Source organism: Aspergillus homomorphus, assembly GCF_003184865.1.
Source record: "Aspergillus homomorphus CBS 101889 unplaced genomic scaffold BO97scaffold_29, whole genome shotgun sequence".
NCBI lineage: Eukaryota > Fungi > Ascomycota > Eurotiomycetes > Eurotiales > Aspergillaceae > Aspergillus > Aspergillus homomorphus.
In genome coordinates, this window is record NW_020291915.1 from 30,320 (window position 1) to 49,905 (window position 19,586).

The 19,586-nt window shown below is 51.0% G+C and overlaps 8 protein-coding genes across 8 annotated transcripts; 5 read left to right on the top strand and 3 right to left on the bottom strand.

Annotated features, from left to right (window-relative positions):
- Positions 1–1,067: 1,067 nt before the first annotated feature.
- Positions 1,068–2,187, top strand: BO97DRAFT_426423 (uncharacterized protein; the record flags this gene model as incomplete). The annotated part of the gene is made up of 2 exons (XM_025697127.1): positions 1,068–1,218; positions 1,301–2,187. 2 exons carry the CDS (start codon positions 1,068–1,070, stop codon positions 2,185–2,187), a joined length of 1,038 nt encoding a protein of 345 aa, XP_025549560.1.
- Positions 2,188–3,225: 1,038 nt separating this feature from the next.
- Positions 3,226–3,792, top strand: BO97DRAFT_455510 (uncharacterized protein; the record flags this gene model as incomplete). The annotated part of the gene is made up of 2 exons (XM_025699139.1): positions 3,226–3,433; positions 3,596–3,792. The coding sequence occupies exons 1-2, from the start codon at positions 3,313–3,315 to the stop codon at positions 3,790–3,792; spliced, it is 318 nt and encodes a 105-aa protein (XP_025549561.1). The 5' UTR covers positions 3,226–3,312.
- A 588-nt stretch (positions 3,793–4,380) lies between these two features.
- BO97DRAFT_125280 (glutaredoxin family protein) lies at positions 4,381–4,877 on the bottom strand. The gene has a single exon (XM_025689997.1). The coding sequence runs from the start codon at positions 4,836–4,838 to the stop codon at positions 4,521–4,523; it is 318 nt and encodes a 105-aa protein (XP_025549562.1). The 5' UTR covers positions 4,839–4,877; the 3' UTR covers positions 4,381–4,520.
- A 128-nt stretch (positions 4,878–5,005) lies between these two features.
- Positions 5,006–6,355, top strand: BO97DRAFT_394117 (cysteine and histidine-rich domain-containing protein). The gene is made up of 3 exons (XM_025693961.1): positions 5,006–5,209; positions 5,346–5,865; positions 5,944–6,355. Exons 1-3 carry the CDS (start codon positions 5,104–5,106, stop codon positions 6,254–6,256), a joined length of 939 nt encoding a protein of 312 aa, XP_025549563.1. The 5' UTR covers positions 5,006–5,103; the 3' UTR covers positions 6,257–6,355.
- A 1,294-nt stretch (positions 6,356–7,649) lies between these two features.
- Positions 7,650–9,671, top strand: BO97DRAFT_125292 (putative ethanolamine kinase). Its single transcript, XM_025689998.1, has 6 exons — positions 7,650–7,655; positions 7,784–8,075; positions 8,177–8,288; positions 8,395–8,864; positions 8,926–9,290; positions 9,350–9,671. The coding sequence occupies exons 2-6, from the start codon at positions 7,905–7,907 to the stop codon at positions 9,522–9,524; spliced, it is 1,293 nt and encodes a 430-aa protein (XP_025549564.1). The 5' UTR covers positions 7,650–7,655; positions 7,784–7,904; the 3' UTR covers positions 9,525–9,671.
- A 1,128-nt stretch (positions 9,672–10,799) lies between these two features.
- BO97DRAFT_406906 (uncharacterized protein) lies at positions 10,800–12,013 on the bottom strand. Its single transcript, XM_025695530.1, has one exon. It carries the CDS (start codon positions 11,959–11,961, stop codon positions 10,948–10,950), a length of 1,014 nt encoding a protein of 337 aa, XP_025549565.1. The 5' UTR covers positions 11,962–12,013; the 3' UTR covers positions 10,800–10,947.
- A 3,030-nt stretch (positions 12,014–15,043) lies between these two features.
- BO97DRAFT_415948 (uncharacterized protein) lies at positions 15,044–16,596 on the top strand (the record flags this gene model as incomplete). Its single annotated transcript, XM_025696415.1, has 6 exons — positions 15,044–15,096; positions 15,290–15,383; positions 15,816–15,818; positions 15,964–16,094; positions 16,187–16,217; positions 16,408–16,596. The coding sequence occupies 6 exons, from the start codon at positions 15,044–15,046 to the stop codon at positions 16,594–16,596; spliced, it is 501 nt and encodes a 166-aa protein (XP_025549566.1).
- A 2,065-nt stretch (positions 16,597–18,661) lies between these two features.
- BO97DRAFT_444624 (uncharacterized protein) lies at positions 18,662–19,207 on the bottom strand (the record flags this gene model as incomplete). Its single annotated transcript, XM_025698473.1, has 2 exons — positions 18,662–18,993; positions 19,064–19,207. 2 exons carry the CDS (start codon positions 19,205–19,207, stop codon positions 18,724–18,726), a joined length of 414 nt encoding a protein of 137 aa, XP_025549567.1. The 3' UTR covers positions 18,662–18,723.
- Positions 19,208–19,586: the final 379 nt, after the last annotated feature.

The following is a 19,586-nucleotide window of genomic DNA, read 5'->3' on the forward strand; positions in this document are numbered from 1 at the left end:
GGATAAATCTGCGGTGGATATACCGGTACATAAGAACAGCCATGTCACAGATACTGCAGCCAAGTTAGAATAGCGACTAGCGCCACAGCAGCGCAGTGGGGAAGTCTGCCTGAGGCCATTAGCCCCTTGAAGTTTGCAGCTGTTTGCACCTCCGAGCAGTGGAATTGACCAGTCATGAGCTCCGAATTATCCTTCCATGACCTGAACGACTTCGAAATGTCTGCCTGGAGCCATCCCTCATCCCCTCTTCAATCTTGACATTATTATTTTCCAAGAGAACCACAAGGTGCCAGTCTTTTCAGCTTCACGTATCAAGTAGTTCGAAAGTTACCAGATAAATCCAATTTGAAGCACCTTCAAGCACAGACACGACCATGGCCCCTCGCTTACGTTAGGTACGACAGCTCCCCCTCTGATAGTCCGACTTGGCAACATCCGCTTGCAAACCCGACGAGCTCGATTTTACGTTACGACCCGGTGGTCTTATACGTCATTGCGGTGCTCCATTCCTGCACCTCCGGGAGTCTTGGGGAAATTGTGGGAGACCGGAAGTATTTTTCGCAATCCGAACCCCTCCTCCACTTTATCCTTCTCCCCCCCAGCAGGTGGTGTTTGGCTTCGTTCGTTGCTCGGGCGCTTCGATTCTAGGACGCGCGCGCTTGCTCACCGACCGTCCGGCCGCCCCGTCTGATCGACAGTATCCATCGTCCAAGAAACGAAGAGGGGAAATCAGTATCCCACTCCCATCGTCAATCGCGCAAGACCCTGAGACCCGCAGAGATTCCAAACTAGACGCAAGACCGCCCAGGAACGAGATTCAGAAACCACCCGCGAGGTTTACGCTCCGTATACCTTCAAACTCGTCCCATTTGGACCTTGCGCTGCGTTGCGAATCTGTCCCCCTGATTTTCTTGGTTCCACTCTCCGTCCCTTTCCTCCTTTGGCGATGAAGCTGCCTGTTTGCAATATTTCTCAATTGCACGAGATCTCCATCAACTGTCAGGCATTGTGTCTCCGTGGATAGAAAGGAAGTCAGGCCTGCGCCACAGGTCATTGAGTTGTGTATGATGCGGTCGGGTCTTCAGAAACCTGGGGCCATTCCGTTTCTCGCTCTCCTGATCTTTTCGTTGTTGAGTCTGGTGCCGTCTCTGGCGAAGGACTGGGACTATCATAACTTGCCCTTCGGGCATATTGGGTATCTCCGCAGCGAAACTCGACGTATGGGTGTCTCCCTTTTTCCCTTGCTTTGCTTCGTTGCTAGCCGCAGTACCCAGGCTTACATTTTCCCGGTTCGTTACAGATATTTCCCGGGCAAAGGATAGCTGGGCCGATGTGCGATCACGATTACGAATGACGGGCGGACAGTCAAAGTCGTGGCTAATAGAAGGCTATCGCCAGACGAACCCCGATCGGAAATCCCGGCCACGACGTCCGCCCACGGATGCGCCTTCCCGGGGCTCGTTTGAAGCGCCTGCGATTCTCGATAGCGATCCGATGGCATATTTGGCCCAAGACTCATCGTCGGCCTTCACGCGCGGTGTACGTGCCTTAAAGGCTCTGGTCATCAGGCAATTGGACGATCCGCAGCTCAACCCTTCCTTTCCTGCTGAAATTGATTCCTCGACGGGTCAACTATCAACGCGCCTAAGCCCGCTTTTCGCGAATACCTCTCTGAATGTGGCGCTTTCGCACAACGAAGACCTTTCTCGATTGACATCTGGTGGTGGCGATGGCGATCGTACGATAATAGACACGACCAACCTGGTTGACGTGCCGAAGTGGTTGTTATCTTGTGTCCGGACCTCATGGCAGCAGGCCTGTCGTGTTGGTAGCGGCTATGTAGAGATCGTCACGGGCCTCTACGGGTACCGAGATGTCGCCGGAACAACTTCTTGTAATTGCTCGGAAACAATGAACACAAACGATTCGTCTCGACCTCGAGGTTCGCGGAAAGAAGCGCCTCTGGGAGGCTCACTCCCAGCACTGCCAATGGACGAGAACACCCAGGCCGGTGCGACAACCTCGGCTGTCCTCACCGAGTCGGTCGCCGCGCCTACGCAGCCACCTCCTCCGACTGCAACAGAGCAACCCAAGGCGGTCGAACGCCAAGCAGAACCAGAGCGAATGCGCAGTGGCAGCTGTATGGCTATTGTGATTGCGATAGTTGCTGGCGTCATGTGGTTTTAGCCATTCGGTGCCATTGTGATGTTCCCGAATATGGCAGACCGGCAAGTCGGCGTCCACGTCGATACAACCCAGGATTTTTTTTTTCGCTTTTAGTTCCAAGGCTCTTGGATGCTGGAGCAAGGGCAAAGCTCGTCCCGCAATTTGATATTGCGCCCCAATGGCCTTCGCCTCGATCGGTGTCTTCCCTTCTCCGCACTTTGTTTTCCGTGTCGCCGGACGGGTCCGGCTCATGATTGTTTGCCAGTTAATTGCTCCTTCTGGCTTTGCAATTCCCTATATAATAGCTCCAAGTGTATATTTCTTTCTTTTTTGGGGGGGTTTTCGGATGCGGAGTGGGGAAATTCGGTCTGGGATAAATTGTCGCTCATGCCTTCACGATGTCATTTTGGGTTTCATGGATATACAGTCCTCTGTTTTTATGTTCTCTTCACGGGATTAGGCCGCATGGATGGCCGTCTTGTCGATGAAGGAGTTGTACCTAGCTCTTACGGTAGTTAGAGCCTGGCTGCTTTGCCCTTCCGAGTGGAGGGGAACTTACCAGCCCATAGTAATAATATATACATAATGTTTGTTATATAATGTCCTGTCTTCGGTGGTCGAGAATAACAATTGGTAAATCTAGGCGCGCCACATGGAATACCGTCCGCCCTTTCTTATATCTCCCATCCTTCGACCCCTTAAGGTGCTTCCAAGTTGCAACCTCAACAATGTAATCTCCGAAGAATGAGACGCCAAATTCCCCTGGAATCCAACCCCCACCCCCCCAACCTCCCCTCCCAAAGTGAAGCTAGATAGTCCTAATGACCTAGTAAGTCCTAGCACACATACCAACGACTCCAGACTTGGCGCAGTATTCTCCGCATTCCACCGGACAATTAGCCCCCCCAACTCACGCAATACATACATCACCAAGAATGTAGCAGCAGCTCTCTCTCGCCTATGAATCCGGCAACATACAGAACAGCACAACCCCTCGCAAATATACTACATAACCAATCCCTCTCGCCCCCCACCCCCCCCTCCCATCACACGAGACAACAAAAACCAAAGAATAACCCCAACCCATCTTCAAAGCCATCTCCACGCCCAAGCCGCAATCAATCAATCAATCAACCAAGACAGAAAATGAAACCAACTACCCCCTTCCTCCTCACGGGCCTCCTGGCCCTGGCAACGGGCATCCTCGCCGATAAGACCTGTACCCCGAGTTTCGATTACTGCGCTAATAAGCTTATGAGCTCTAAGGGTGAGTTCTCCCTTCCCCTGTTTTCTTGGTCCCTGTTTGGGGAGATGCGGTGCGGTTTGAGTGGGATTCTGTGAAGGGGTGTTTCAGGAGATTGTACTGGCGATGAAGTGCGGAATGGGGTGCTTTCGAAGAAAGTGGCTAATGTCTCGGGCAAAAAAAAAGGCTTCTCGGAGAATGATCTTAAGACGGCGCTGCAGGGTACCGGGCTGGAGAATGATAATCTAGCGGATATTTTGTTTCATTGTAAGAATCCGGGGGATGTGGGGCATGCGCAGCTTTGTGCCGGGGGGTGTACGGATCCGGCTACTGAGGGGAGTCATGGGTGTAGTGGTCCAGGTGTGTCGGGTATATATTGGTGAGGGTGTGGTGGGTGAGGATCAGAGATGTTACGGTGGTGGTGGCTGTTTATGTTATGGAGCATATATGTTTCAATCATGGAGTTGATTATTTAATGGGAGACGGCATTGGCTTGAGTTGAATATACATGTAGGCAGACTTTGTGTCACCAAGTAGTTGATTTGAAGAGAAGTAGTATTGATATAAGGTATACATATATATACCACTTGCGTCAATCGAAACCGATACACGCGATATCGACATCGGCCTGCATACGGTCGACGACGGGCCTTCCCCTCAACTGGCACACGATGCGCGAATTAGGTCTGTACAGAAATGGATGAAGAGGCACTCGATCATGTTGTGTCAAATCATAGAGCTGACACAGAATCTTCGTTCTGGATGAACGAGACGCACTAGTCCTTCGGATACCATTATGCCCACTGACGTTGGATTGCCTTAAATTGGCCATTTGTGGTGCCTTTCAGGTTGTCCAACGCACTGATGGGTGATCCGCAAAGCGTATGGGATGATGGCGGGCATTCGCTGCGGGGCCTTGAAGTAGGCGGAGCAGTGCTCCAGCAAGGCATGTCCATGAGTATCGGTTCAATGTCAGGCAAGAATAGCTGACCGCGTCTGATTCACGGATTCAGGTGATGGTCGTTGCGCTGGTTCTGCCCACCTAGCTATGCCGTGCTCGAAACGGCTAGCGTCCCGATTTCAATGCTGATTGCTTTGTGAACTGGTGGAATTAACATTGCTTGTTCTCGGCTTCGGTAATCAGCGTCTCCATCTCCTGCTCCGTCCACCGATGGAAGAGTTTCTTGGGATCGGAGAGAGAGGTGTCCTGCTTTACGGTCTGCACGTGTAGTACTGGCACGTCAAAATCGTAGACATCCTTCCAAGGTTTGTTGCTGGGAAGAGCAATGTCCGTCTCAGTATACTCGAAGGGACGTCGCTTGTGCAGTTGAGTGACAGTATGTTTGGCTGTATCACACAGCCCACAGCCCGCACGGGTGAAGAGAGTGACGCGCACGGCGTTGGAGAGACGAATAGCAGTAGGAAACATAATGTTTAATGTAGCCAAAGTCCAAGGCAAAGGGAAGAATGACAATGGGCGGAAGAGCTGAGAGCTGGAGCTGGAGATGGAACCTTCGAGCTTCCCGCGCTAGGCCCAATCGAGCCCAACCCTCCTGCTGCGGTTCTGCGCGCTTCGATGCGACAACTCTCATTTCCTTCACGGTGAGGGAGATCAGACCCATCTTCCCCCATCGCAAAAGAAATTCAGTCAAGTCTCCAATCCGCTTCATCGACCTACCCCTTCTTTCACAAATATGGCATCTAAGTGTGTCCACAAGGGCTGCGGGAAGGAGTTCACCGACCCCGAAGAGCCCTGCGTTTACCATCCCGGCCCGCCAGTGTTCCACGAGGGTCAAAAAGGTATGATCTCTAAGGACCTTGCGGGGGATTTTTTTTTTTGACTTCCTATCGAATCACTTTGTTACATCCCGGCTCTTTCCTTGGAATCTGGACGGACTGTAAACGACCGCGGACTAATCAATACCCCAACCCCCAGGCTGGAAATGCTGCAAGCCCCGCGTTCTCACTTTCGACGAATTTCTCGCCATCCCCCCGTGCACCACGGGCAAGCACTCCACAGTCGATGATACCCCTCAGCCTCCTCCCAAGCCCGTCGCAGAAGAAGCTCCGGCTCCGGCTCCGGCTTCTACGCCGGTGCCCGAACCTCCCCGCCATGCCATCTCGCCGGCCATTGCCCCTCCCTCCAATGCGCCGACTCCTGTCCCCGAAGAGCCCGAGTCCGACGATCCCGATCTCGAGATCCCGGCCAACGCCACCTGTCGCCGGAGGGGCTGCAACGCGGGATACGATGCGGCCGTGGCGCGCGAGGACGAGAAGTGTGTCTTCCACCCCGGCCAGCCCATCTTCCACGAAGGCAGCAAGGGGTGGTCGTGCTGCAAGAAGCGAGTGCTCGAGTTCGACGAGTTCCTGAAGATCCAGGGCTGCAAGGAGAAGACGAAGCATATGTTTGTTGGCAAGGGCAAGCCTCCGGGCGAGGAGAAGGTGGACACAGTCCGGTGAGTGGGCTACAATCAGGCTTGTGTGAGACCGTGGATGAGCAGGGGCTGACTGACGTTCTCCATTTGTCTCTACAGGAACGACTTCTACCAGACGCCATCCTCCGTGAACGTCTCGCTCTACCTGAAGAAGATTGACAAGGAGAACGCCAAGGTTGAGTTCTCTGCTACGTCGTTGGAGTTGGATCTCCCCACGACGGACAACAAGCGGTACAAAGACACCTATCAGCTGTTTGCGCCTATCGATCCCGAGAAGTCCAAGTTCCGTGTCATGGGCACGAAGCTGGAATTGACTTTGATCAAGGCGGATGGCACCAGCTGGCCGGTGCTGCGCAGCGACGACAAGTGGACTGGAGAGCGCATCCAAGTGGGCAAGGCGGGAAGAGCTTGAGGATACTTGGATGGATCAGGAAAATATAATATACTATCGGCGGGCTAAGAGACCGATGAACCGACATATAATGGCATACGGAGATATGTGTAGTATGGGAATGACATGACTGCTTTTAAAAGACATGACAAAACAGCAAGACATGCAGTGTACTCCGTACTCCGTAGCATAAATATCCCGATTCAGCACAAAAGTCCGATACGGTCAAATCTGATAGACTGCCATATCGGTGATTTGAAACTGGAACAGCAAAGCAACGAGCAGATATGCAACATTAAGCCAAGTCGCACCCTGCTCGAAGCAGAGAATAGAGTTTACAGTCTATAATGATCCCAAAGCACCTACATGAAAGTGCATTGAAAGATCGGAATATCACGCCTCCTCCACAGCTTATGCGCATGGGGATCTATTCTTGCGAGCAGAAACCCTAGCCAAGCCATAGTTTGTAAGGGAAAAAGGAATGCGTTGTTGCTCTCCAAGGCTGGGAACGGAGGAGAAACCCATAGAGAAAAAATCCCACACAAGATAACCCTCAGCGAGCCGTACGTTGACGGAGCCCCGGTTTTGATTTACATAACATAAAGTAAGTAAACCGCTACTGATGATGAAGAAAAAAAGAAAGAAAAAGTATCAAAGTCGCGGACGGCGACGGGCGGCTTATGTAGTCTGCGGGTGTGGAGCCGCTAAGGGGAGTCGGGACTAGTGGGTTACCGAGAGAAGAGAGAATTAGGGCAGGGGCTGACAGATGCACGTGCGTTAAATGCAAGTTCTCACGTGATGAATGCGGGCCGGCAGAATCACATGCTAAAGTTTTATTGTTGAGAATTACGCGGCCTAAAGCGGCTTAGACCAGTTACATCAATGCGTGAGGAGCAGTCGCAAGCCTGGAGTACAAGACTCATCGTTTCTATGCTCAGAGACGTTTTTGATACTTGGAAGGACAGTAGGAACTATTTACTGTGTTGCCTATTGTCGCGCAAGCACTACGAAGTCTATTGATTATCCAGAAAACAATTTGCCCCTCATCTTACTGCGTCATTGCACATGATTGAGGAGCAGTGGTGGGCCGCCTTTGGGCCTCAGGCTTGAAGTCCTGGGCGGAAAAAAAGGAGGGGCATCCAGGGCCCGCCGCCGGCACCCAATCAGCGGAGAGCAGGGCACGAGACCAGCACAGCGACGTCTTCTTCCCCTTCTCCTTCTTTTCTTCCCACTTCTCCCCCCCGTGGCCACTCCCGGTTTGGTTTTCTTGCTACATCTGCCTTTCATCCATACTCGCTCGCTTCCCAGAGTATCAATTGCCGGCCAATTTGTACTCGTCACAGTTTGCGTGGACTAGCGATATCGTTCACTAATCTATCAGGAGAATCCAAAGACCCGCTCTCCCGGGCTTGGCTGATTGGTACGGAAGTTCCTATATGTACCCCGGTGTCCCTATTCTATATCATGAACACTTCACAATACAAAAACACTCCACTTCATTCACACCTCTACCGTGCCTTGACTGACATGCGCTCGGAAGCTCTATAGACTATTAATACTAGGAATCTTGCGGATGACTCGTCGCATTCACTCGCCTGTCGACCTTTGAACTTTCTTTGCCTCCTTTTCATTATCCTTTTTTTTTTTTTTTTTTTTTCCCTCGACCACCATGACTATGTGCCAACAGAAAGGAACTGGCTTGCGATACATTCCGCTATCCTATAATCATGCCGATTCTCACGCATCCGCGTTACGGTTGATCCTCACGCTCAACCCTGATTGGGAGGGCCCGGAGAACAAGATCGAATTCGTGCGCTTCACGGACGGCATCACCAATACTGTGTGTTCATCGCGAAACTAGGCTCCCTCCGCAGACGCGACGCTGCAAAGGGGAATTGAAATGGCTGACATCAAGTATCGTGGACTAACGTGGGATTTTAGCTTCTTAAAATCATCAATCGCAAGCCCGGCTTGACCGAGGAGCAGATAGACCACGATGCAGTACTGATGAGAGCGTACGGTAACCACACAGAGATTCTTATAGACCGCGAAAGTATGCTATAACGGGGAGAAGGGACCACTCCAGAAGCAACTCCCCTCTCCCTTCCTCCTTCCTTGCCCATTGCGACACTTTGCTGAGTAGAATCTCGAATCTATAGGAGAAACGAGCTCCCACGCTCTCCTCGCCAGCTATGGCTTAGCCCCCCCTCTCCTGGCACGATTTAAGAATGGCCTCTTGTACCGGTTCCTTCGGGGCCGGCCGGCGACCCACGAGGACCTGGCGACGCCTCCGGTCTGGCGTGGTGTCGCCAGACGATTGGCGCAGTGGCATGCCGTGCTGCCCGTTAGTGGCACTCCTGCGACCTCGAGGAGCTCCGACGATAAACCCCTGACGCGACCAGTAGACGTCGACTCGGAAGACCATAAGCAGCAGTCCAAGCAAGAAAATGACTTGTCCGTGGTGAAGACCAAGCAACCCGGACCGAACATTTGGACTGTCACTCAGAAATGGATCCTTGCCCTTCCCACGGCAACGGAGGAGCAGCGTCAGCGGAGACTAAGTCTCCAGAAGGAGCTTGAACGGGTCGTGCGTGAGCTCGACGATGGAAAGGGACTCGGTGAAGGCGGCGTACGTAGAACTATGACCACTCATATCCGTCATGCTTTATCTAATTGTTCAATCGTTCCAGCTGGTCTTCTCTCACTGCGATCTCCTCTGTGCCAACGTCATTGTCCTTCCTTCGGAAAAGAAGCAGAATGGGCACGCTGCCACAGCTGTTGACGACCAAGAACCCGCGACAGTCAACTTCATTGACTACGAATATGCTACTCCCTCCCCCGCTGCCTTCGACATTGCCAACCACTTTGCTGAATGGGCTGGCTACGACTGCGACTACAACATGATGCCGACGCGCTCCGTCCGACGCCAGTTCCTGACGGAGTACGTCAAGAGCTACAGCTACCACAAGGGAATCCTGGAACCGTCGCAGCCGGAGATCGTAGACCGACTATACGACGACGTCGATCGATTCCGTGGAATTCCCGGTCTATACTGGTACGTCTGAGCCTATACATCTACAAGACAAGATACTCACCACTTCATGCTGCGTCCAGGGGAATCTGGTCGCTCATCCAAGCGCAAATCTCCCAGATCGACTTCGACTACGCGTCCTACGCCGAGCTCCGCCTCGGAGAATACTACGCCTGGCGTCGCGAAACGGACGGATCCCGAGCCCAGGCTAAGGAAGAGATGCCTCTCCGTGAACGTCGCTGGGCTCAAGAAGCTTAGTCCGGAAGGTCGATCACGACCACACACAACTTTCTTCGAATCCCGCATACACTTTTCTGCAACCATTAATGCATCTCTAATGCATCTTCCTGGGGCATCTCATAAACAAATCCCCAGTTGATAATAGCTTCTACCCCTTCATTGTACATACATAAGCATCCCCCAAAATTTCGATTCTCAAAGCGACGATTCATCTCTGCGCCCCATTCATATTCAACCTTCATTTTTTTTACGCGCTCGACTGTCAGCAGTGGAAGGCGAGGGGGAATACTAGGGGATTTCGATATTTCAACATTATCCCCCTGGTGGTTTGTGGGCGTGGGTCTTTGATACTTGATTCCAATAGAGGCTCGTACGTGCACCTTACTTTGTTTAACTCTTTCTCATTTTCTTTCTCTCGCGATAGTTTTCTTCGAGTTACTGGTAGGTGGGACATTCGGTTGATGGTCTTGAGTGCGGAAATGGGACATGGGTATGGATATGAATACAGGGGCTCCTTTGAACTGGCGTGACGAACTGAGTGGGTGGTGGAACTATGCCAATGCTTAATCAACTCATTCTATACTAACTTATGCTGCGTCTGTCCCGATCTTCTGTAATGACTATTGATATCCAGAGCCATGCTATGAACGCTAGAGAATACGGGTCACTTTTCATACGCACTTGCATAAAACTATGGTGTAGACCAATTATACTCCAGGGATATATGCTGATACACTCTTCATACCAGATTCTAGGAGGACCAAGATCTCGGAGCAGTGAACCAGCACGAGGAAGAATTGAGATATTGTGACAAGTCTTGAGAGACGAGTTCAAGCTCCATCGCACCCCTCTAGAAGAATATTTTCCTTGTGATTCATGAGCATCCATTCTCACCGTGTATTCATTCCGAAGGCGAGAGCAATGAGGAGAAAACTAAGTATACTTTCTCAGTTTTGAGTCTCAATCCCGTAACGAAATGAAAGGTCACTAATCTTAGATCCACTTGTTAACGGTCTAGGTGGCATGAACTCAATGGCGTCTATCTCCCTCAATGTATTTCAGAGTGACTGATACTAGCTACGGTCTTGAGAACGGAGAATCTTCAATTTGCCGGTCATAGCGCTAGATTTGTCTGCGTACGGATTGTCGCGGAGGGTTACCCGTGCAAGACGCATTCAGAGATCTTCGAAGAAGTTATTCTGAAGTTCCCCAACCTGTTTGGCTAACCCAAGCCTTGATAAACTCTAAGTGCCGCCCCGTACGCAGGGCAGCTTTCAAGGTCGAGTGTTGAGTTGGGTACGTATGTGTAGGTGAACTGAGTCGGAGACCGAGCTGGGGTTCACCCGCGTATTAGATAACTACAACGCTGGGAAGATAATTCCCCTCTCAACTAGATACATGGCTTCTCTTCGGGCTCCAGAGAACAACAAAACTCGGGCCATCAAGCGATGTGCATGTCACAGTCCGACTCGCAATCAGTTTCACACTGAACAGCGTGACGCCGAAGACTCCGTATGCGGCGGGCATCCAAATAGTCCGGCCAGCTACAGTACCAATCCAAGAACTCAGGAATGGAGTCAAAGCGCGGTTTGCGCCCATAAATCACAGAAGGCGCAAGGAAATCCCCCTTGTCGTCAAGGACAACGACCCGCCACGCCCAGTTCCGGATATTGGGGGCATCGGGAATAGCATAATCCCGAACAGCATCCTCCCGCTGACGGCAGTAGAGATAGGTACTATACCAATGAGGGTATTCACCGATATAGCCAGTGCCAGTAATCACACCGGCCTTGACCTCCAGATCATCGGCTTCGACCCACGGGCCAACTATCGCTTTATTGATCAGATCGCCAGTCCCGTCGGATTCCAGGAATTCCCGCACCTGCGCGCACTCTTCCCGGACCTGCTCCCGGTACTGCTCGGGCTGCGTCTCCGCCAACTCAGCCTGCTCCACCGATAAGAGCGTCAGCCCCGGCTCAAAGGGCGGGATGGCGGAGAGGCGAAAATCTGGGTCCTCGACCGCGTAGGCGTACTTCAAAAACACGTTCAGCTCGTCACAGCGGGGGAGGAGCCCTGGCGTCTCCCGGCCTCGCTCCGCCGCCCACTCCTCCGCCTGCTGCTGGAAGACTTGCTGGAGCATATCCAGGAACTGCTCGCGTGCGTCGTCGGTCCGCAGTCGCGGCGGGTGCACCCCGTCTATGGGAAAGGGGAACACCTTGTCCACTGCCGCGGGAAGATCCACCAACCGCTGGGGAAACTTGGTCTCCTTCTCATTCGGTTCGATATGTCGGTACTCGGCCATCTTTCGCCATTTCTCTTCTTCGCTGGCCAGGCCCCGCGCTTCGATTTCATCCACGCGATCCTGGATGAATTTCCTGTTTGCCGTGGCCATCCGGACGCGGAATCGCTCCAGAGCGAGCTGCATTGTCTGTTCAGCGTCCGTGGAAGATGTCATTGTTTATCAAGATTTGTTTTTTATACTCGGAGAGCCAAATGGGTTTCAGTTCTCTATCTCTCACTGGAACGCTTGCAGATTTGCGTGGGAGGTTGTTGATGTTTATGAAGGGAGAAACCTCGGGAAGAGATAAAAGGAGGAAGGGGAACCCAGCAAGCTACTGGACATGGCCCAGATATCGTAGGTAGAAAGGAGAATAATAATACCGTCTTCCGGGCCAGAAGGGTATTGAGGAACGAGATCAGGTGGGCTATATCCGTACTGTCTCCGACGAGAAGCTTGACACGGACCTGGTCGGATGAGAGTTGCCGCTTTGATGATACCCACGAGGTGATATCTGATCGGTTGGTGAGGATGAGCGTGGGTGCAGAGAGAGTGCTGGGGTTCGCGCGCTGCTGGTGTACCGAAAAGACCGAGTCGCGATGGTGGAACAGACGAGAATCAGTCCGCAGTCAAGTGATTAACCGCAAGGTCATGCACTTCTTGCTCCTACAGAAGAAGAAGAAGAAGAAGAAGAAGAAGAAGAAGAAGCAAAATAGTCAGCAGCAAATCTCCTGACTTTAGATGTGAATATAATTGCGGGACTTACGCGGAGGCCTTTCACGATCAGCAGAGCTATGGCTGTAGCAGCGGTGATATAAAGCGCCGCGTACGGTTTCTGGACAGTGTGGCCATGTACGTAGCAGCGCCTAAGGAGATAGAACAGATACACTTAAAGGTCGGCTTTCAGCTATGGGTTAGCGAGGGCGGCCCTGAACTCGAGGAAGGTGGCGTCGGGCCGGATATTGTACATCACCAGGATCTGGTGCAAATCGCGCACGATGGGGTGTGAGGCGCTCTTACTAAAGGAAACAAAGTAAGGTCTTGGTCAGTGGACAGGCTCCTCAATTCCGAAAGATAGGGGAAGCCTCACATTTTGGCTGGCAAGATGCCTAGGGTGGGAGATGTTGTGAGGTTCGAGAGGCTATTAAAGCTGCTGGCAGGGTGGTGTGTCAGGAGAATCAAGGTCGAGATGCTTACCGGTCTGTGAGGTATCTATATGCACTGGTAACACATTTTGACAGTAGTTTCTCAGGGACCCCGCGCTCGGGACAGTCTAATGTGATGCTTCCATTTTGGTTGATATATTCGACTCGGATGACGTCGGTGGTTTTTTCCTGGTAGAAGTTAAGGAAACCCGCGTCCATGGTGACACGCGAGATTCGACGTCTAGACAAAGGATTGGTGGCTGGTCTTCCTTGGCCGTTATGACCAAGGCATGCGTTGTACAAAACTGTTTGTCGCTACAAACTCGCTCTCTCGCAGGCCCACACTCCTGGTTTTGGCTGGTGGAACTCTTAGGGCCATATCGGATGCGTAGTCTAGGAAGCATATTAAAAAAAAAGACAATCTTCTCACATGTTTCCCACAGTATGGGTAGCTGGATGTAGAAATAGCGCTTGGTTGCTTCTGTTGGAGCCCTACTCAGGTCGTTCAGAAAGAGGCCTTCCATTTGAGCCACCCAGGTAGCAGATCCCAGCGTTTGATCTGGCAATGCATGTCAAATTCGCTTTCAGCTCGACCTGTATGTTAGGATCGATATGAAGAGCCCAGGACTGGCTTAGGATGTCGTGGCTCGGCTGTTTTGAGCGGGGATGATTCAGTATTTGCTTTTTCCGTATGATTATCAACACACTTTTTGTGTCGAACAGTGTTCGTCTCTGCTTCATGAGAACGATGAGGATTGATAGGACTGGTTCCATCGTTCTTGTAATCCAGTCTTGTCTCCGACGCCAACCTATATTCGTCCAGACTGTCTTCTGGTAATGCCGCTCAACCTCGTCTTGGAGGCCATATTCTCGGTTGCAGATATTCGCCGAAATGGTGTTTGTGCAACGCACTGATTCCAAGTGTGCTAGAACCGTGACGAAGATAGACTCCGGGTCTTTGTAATGTTAGAACGACGCGGCCCGGCAATAGCCCTCCGACATGATTGTGACAGACGCAGTCACAACTCCAGTCCCATGCATTGTCCACCTCTTTCGAATAAGCGTAGGCATAGTGGATCCCAGCTCATTCAGGCGTCCCAGCAACTGACGAACTGAAAAATCGTTTCTTGCGACGACCATATAGTGGTTATCAACGAAGCCCGCTGTTCCATCTACATAGCCAGATGCATATCTGGCAATAACCCGATTGAGATAACGAAAGCAGCACGAGTTATGCAGTCACTATAATCTCCAAGCTCATACTCTTCCCAGAAGTTATTGACTGTAAAGCCACGGCAAGTACCCGTGACCGACAGGAAGTATAGATCGCTTGATCAAGCGCCCTGCGAGCGAGAAAATGTGCTCTATAAAGGATTTCCTAGGACTAAGATTGTCAAAAGATGATCGGGAACCTCCGCAAATTATCATCGCGGTTCTCATTAGCCATGGTTCAAAAAGATTAAACAGTATAAGCATTAGTAAGCACGTAGGGATGGGTCGAGGAGTTTCATGACCGTCGTGCCGAACTCCCCCCACTTCTTTTCGTCCTTCTCAGTCGATTCTCCTGTACTCCCAGGGAGGCCAGACTCTCTACAAGTTCACCTCAGAGAATGTAAGTAGGTGACGTCCTTCCAAGAGGGTACAGGTCTCCATAAATTTGGTCTTTACCCTAGTCGGGTTCAACGAAATCAACCTAGTGGCCGATGGGCTTGGTTTAATAACATTTTCGATTGATCGTCGCCGGCCGCTGTCCCACATCCTCAAAGAAATGCGCAGCATACACCCCCTCGCGGCTGATGATGTATACTGCGGTGCAGTTTGCAAGGAGTGTCCTGTTTTTCCCGGTGGTATGTTGAGTTCCGGTTGGAATACGCTAAAGGATCTTCAGATCCCAATGCTTGTATGTGTTGCGGGTTCCTTATCATCTTGTACGACCCTAATGGTTTAAACGAAAGAGGTAAATATCGCGAAGCGTATCAAGTGGGAGTGCTTCACAAGACAATTTGCAAGCAATGCTATATTAGTCGAGCTGCGGGAGCATTTTTTTCAGAGTTAATACCTGCGATGTCCAGAGGACCACAGTAACATGTACCACCCACTTGTTCTTCTCAAGTATGGAGTTGGTGGATTTCCGTATCACAGAGAGAGAATCTCCCAGAGCAACGTGGTAAGAAATGGCAGTCTCGTCTCAATCGTTCCTGGCGCAAGCTGAGCGACGAAACTTGTGCATGTTTGCGCCAACCCGGAATGTCATAGCAAGTCAGTAAATCCACCATAGGTTCGGTAAAGTAGTCGAGCGCCGTTTTTCGTGATGCGCATCTTTCTCTGTAGAACATAAGTATATAAAATTCAGGGGGTAGCATTGGTTGGTCAAGTTCCTTACACGTCGTTGCTCGTCAGGGAGATGCTAAACGGACAATCAATCGGTATGCCTATGACACAAGTCCCTCGTTAGTACGTTCCTAACTTGCATGCTCTCCTGGTCTTCAACGTTCCGGGCCGCCTGCTGCCGGTGTAATTCGTGGAACAGGGCATCTCCCAGTCATTGGTAGTCATACGATGGATGTCCCAGGGCGAGGATAAAGACAAGCAAGTCCTGTGTCAGTGCCGCCCGTGATTGTATTTGCTCATGTATTTGTTGAAGAAAGCGCATGATGCACACAGCACACACACACAATACTCCCGATTCGACCGTAACCATTAGGCGTGTCAAACGGGGAAGCAAAAATGTCTTGTCAGGTTGAGACATAGCCCACTGCTCTGGGGAGACGTCTGGGAAGAGCAGATAGGCTAGAACTGAAAACAATCGATCCCATCTCATCATCACTAACCCGCAAGGAGGCTTCCTTTTTGACCTCTAATATATCTTTGACTTCTTTCTCCTAGGTCGTGAGTCAAGAGGAAGACTCATGGATGCTAAGAGGTGAAGAACATTCCGGCCCAGTTTCAAGGGCCTTCAGGCGTATGAGCTCCGTGCATAGGGCGGGACAGCAACACTCATGATGATCCAATGCTAGCTAAACCAAGCACCCAGGACCCTATTGAATTCGAACAACAGCACGTCGCTGCCATCGGACAACGTTTCCTGTACTTGATGGGCGGATTCTTCTGCACACTTCTTGCATTCCAGAATCCAGAAAAACCGCAAGATTATAGCAATGAGAGGTAAGACCGTCTCAGATGCGATAGAGTCTCTCCTTATGTGGGGCGTTATTGACTACCGCATGCATGTTAGCATAATTGCTACCATACCATAGAAGCCTGGGAAGACTTACCAGTAGGCATGCCGTAAGTGGTCATATGGTCTTACCTTAAGGATTTAGTATCGTGGCTTTCCCAGCAATCATGCCAGACAGAGTAATCTGCCCCCTGCTCGTATTCTTTACTGGCCCGCGACGCCACATCATCAATATGAGCTTTCTCGAAGAGAAGTAGTAAAGGCTTATAAGCGTCTTCAGCCAATCTTTCACTGTGTCAGAGTCCGAGGGGTCTCTGCACTGTGCTTTCCCCTGAAGCCTATACTGCTGATCTCTTCATCGTCTCCAATCGAGACGTGCAAGCATACCTCTTCCTCCGAGAATGCAGCAATTGCAAGCAAGTGTTTGCTTTTTCCAAGCGATCGATTAATAACAGCAAAGAAAGCCGAGAATATCAAAAGAAGGAATGAGAAAAAATACCTGCTGAATAAGTCAGACAGGAACGATCTTCATCCTAGACACCATTCGATGAATTGCCCCGATGACGGCGGCCTCCATTGCTGTCGAGTTGCGACACAAACCCAGTCCTTTTGTCTCCGAACATTATTACGTCGTTTTTTCCATCGTATTGCTGTGGGCAATAGTCCGGAGCCACCAAGACGGAGCCGACTGAGATGTATCCTGGTCAAACGAGTTCTCTTTGATCGCTCGCTGTTTCCGGCGTAACCATAAGCAGCACACTCTTCAATTTTCACTACACAGGACATAACCTCCTTTGTAGACTGCATAGAAGAAACGGCCGTATACATAAAGAATAAATATCGGTCCTGCTGGGATTTATATTTGGCGTATAGAGCCATCTGCATTAAAATCGTTCGGGAACATAAAGGCACGTTCTGCAGATGATAGCCGTTAGATGGCGTAAATCATCCATTGATCCGATAGCCTGGTCCGTTTCACAAACCAGTCTTCTTTTATAATACCCTACTGTTCAGTGACTAGCGGCCAAGTGTCCCATATATCGGTTCTCATTTTTGAGTTGCGTCCAGCTGGGGCTGCCTGACTAGCAGGTGGCGGGTCACCGTGTTTACACAAAGCCGTCGACAGCGGCCTCTCCATGCTTCACATACTCTCTGGAGCTTAACGGCGTCGATATGGAACCGAATCGTCCGACTGTCTCGCTCGGCTGAATTCATACCTTAGGCGCTGATCACGTCCGACTCGGATTTCATGAGAAGCCACTCTTTACTGCTAGCAGTAAGAGTGCCATCGAGCAACAATTTGACATAGGCTGAAAAGATAGCTGATGCTTGACGGGGAAGAAGCTTCTAGCCCCGAGGTCCTCGCCGCCTGCGTGCGGATATACGAAAGTCCATATATCACGATCTGAGACTGACCTCATCATCGTAGTATCGCGCTAGGTCGAATCCTTTCTCATATTATTACATCAGTTGGCAATAGACCATTCAATCTCCTTTCCTCCGCATTATAGATCGTGATATCTTTCAGAAAGGTTACAAAGGGAATCTGTACCCTCTTGAGTTGTGACTATCCCTTTGCACGAAGCTTTTCGAGATCCTCAGAGGCGACATGGTGATAGTCGTGGAGTGCGGGGAACTCGCCGCCTGCTTGCTTCAGGCAATTATTCGAGACCTAGTCAGGAAATAGACAATAGCCAGTAGGTATACTGCATCCAAATCGGCTCATATCGAGAATACAAGCATGTTATAATGATCAGGTAATGACATGACTTGGTCTCCTATGGGTGAGACAGCATCGTCGCCCTGTTAGTTCTCAGGGCGCAGATCTGGCGCGACTATAACGGAGCCGACAGACAGGTCTCGAAGAGTGAAGGAGTTCTGCTTGATATCCCGTTGTGTCGCTATGAGCCACGAGCTACATACTTTTGCGCCTTCCCCGCACAACACGTATCCTCCTTTATAGAGGCTGTAAAAGAACGTACCATGTGCCGAGAACATGAATTCTTGAAAAGCCATAACCCATCGGTTCATTCTTTCTGTGCTTCGTGACCGGTGACCTTGGGTGAATGTCTTGCCATAATCAATATGCCTCTCAAAACTTGCCAAAGCAAACAGAGGATATACGAGTCGAGCAGAAAAATGCTTCACAACACAATACTGAAGACGGAACGGAATAGCGCAAGAGCTTCAGCTTCTCTCCTGAAAGAGACAAGCAAGCGTATCCTGGAAGAAGAACATTAGCAAACTAATGCACGAAGAAATGGATACTCAAGATACTCACCTAAGTGCGCAGTAAACAAGAAGTACGGCCACAAGTTAGTATAGAAAAGAGCTAGATGCGAGAACATAGAAAGACAGGTCATCGGGATAGAGACCTGAGAAAATGGGACCAGGAATGATTGCCCACTCAGAGAGCAATGCAACTTTAGCACGGCTATCTCTACTCAGAATGTAAAGCTGGACAGGCATTGGATGTCCCAGCGCCCTTGTTCGAGTGAACGGGAAGCAGCATGTGAGAGGTCGTTGAATTAGCCCATAAGTGGATTACCTGTGGCCGCTGCAAATGGTTGTATGTGATCTTCCTAGTCGGGCTCCTGGACACTCTTTGACCAGAGTTTAAAGCCCGGTGAGCCGAACAAATCGCGACGTGCGATGAGGCTGCGCCCCAGCTCGAGTCACGATAATCTTCTCGCGAAGCTGAGCGCACAACCCCAGTCTGAAGAACGTCCATACCAGGATAGACCAGAGAAGCGGCCATTTGATCCAGGCCCATTCGCCTGTTGACAGGAGATCACGACCTGTCCAGGGGGTATCCGGGAACAAACACCAGATTAGCGCGCGAACGGACGGCGAACCCACCATCAGCAGGCAATTCCACGAAGTGAGCTTGCACCCAGTTCGCGAGACGAGTGCTGCTCAGGGCCGAGCGATCTCAAACAGCTCTGGGAGTGCTCACCGGTGGTAAAGCGGGACTGCGCACCAACGGGTTGTACGTCGCGGGGGCGGCCAAAACATTCACAACCTGCGCCTGCTGGCGGCACACGGCGGCGACGGCGAGAGGCCTGACGTGGCAATAAAGAAGCGATGATGAAGGCGTCATGATGAAGTAAAGGTGGGCGTAGCATAACTCCAAGATCTGCTCCCACCGAGCTTCTTCCTGTCCCTTTCGTTTATCAACACCTGTTCTTCTGGCCTCAGTCGCTGGTATCGCACAAGCAGCGGCATCGCGATAAAGATTGTTGTTGAGTGTTGATTATCTGACTTGCCTGAGATACACAATCTCGTACCACTGCGATAGAGGCTGCGAACCAACCCCGGGATGGCCAAGGGAGTTTCAGTAGTAGATAGTAGTTGATTAGCCGCTCTAGCGATCGTCAAGTATGAAGATAGAAACGTCACGGAGCCTTGGGAACCGCCACGTCCATTGGGAGTAGTTTTCTGAGCATGTCCATACTGAGCTGGTGCCTGGTCCCTATCAC

Bases quoted from the DNA above. Each gene is read 5' to 3' on its own strand.
- BO97DRAFT_406906 (XM_025695530.1), bottom strand. From the start codon at position 11,961: ATGACATCTTCCACGGACGCTGAACAGACAATGCAGCTCGCTCTGGAG.
- BO97DRAFT_125292 (XM_025689998.1), top strand. From the start codon at position 7,905: ATGACTATGTGCCAACAGAAAGGAACTGGCTTGCGATACATTCCGCTA. The intron at 8,289-8,394 runs GTATGCTATAAC...TCGAATCTATAG, and splicing joins GATTCTTATAGACCGCGAAA to GAGAAACGAGCTCCCACGCT. The intron at 8,865-8,925 runs GTACGTAGAACT...CAATCGTTCCAG, and splicing joins AGGGACTCGGTGAAGGCGGC to CTGGTCTTCTCTCACTGCGA.
- BO97DRAFT_125280 (XM_025689997.1), bottom strand. From the start codon at position 4,838: ATGTTTCCTACTGCTATTCGTCTCTCCAACGCCGTGCGCGTCACTCTC.
- BO97DRAFT_394117 (XM_025693961.1), top strand. From the start codon at position 5,104: ATGGCATCTAAGTGTGTCCACAAGGGCTGCGGGAAGGAGTTCACCGAC. The intron at 5,210-5,345 runs GTATGATCTCTA...CCCAACCCCCAG, and splicing joins GTTCCACGAGGGTCAAAAAG to GCTGGAAATGCTGCAAGCCC. The intron at 5,866-5,943 runs GTGAGTGGGCTA...TTGTCTCTACAG, and splicing joins GAGAAGGTGGACACAGTCCG to GAACGACTTCTACCAGACGC.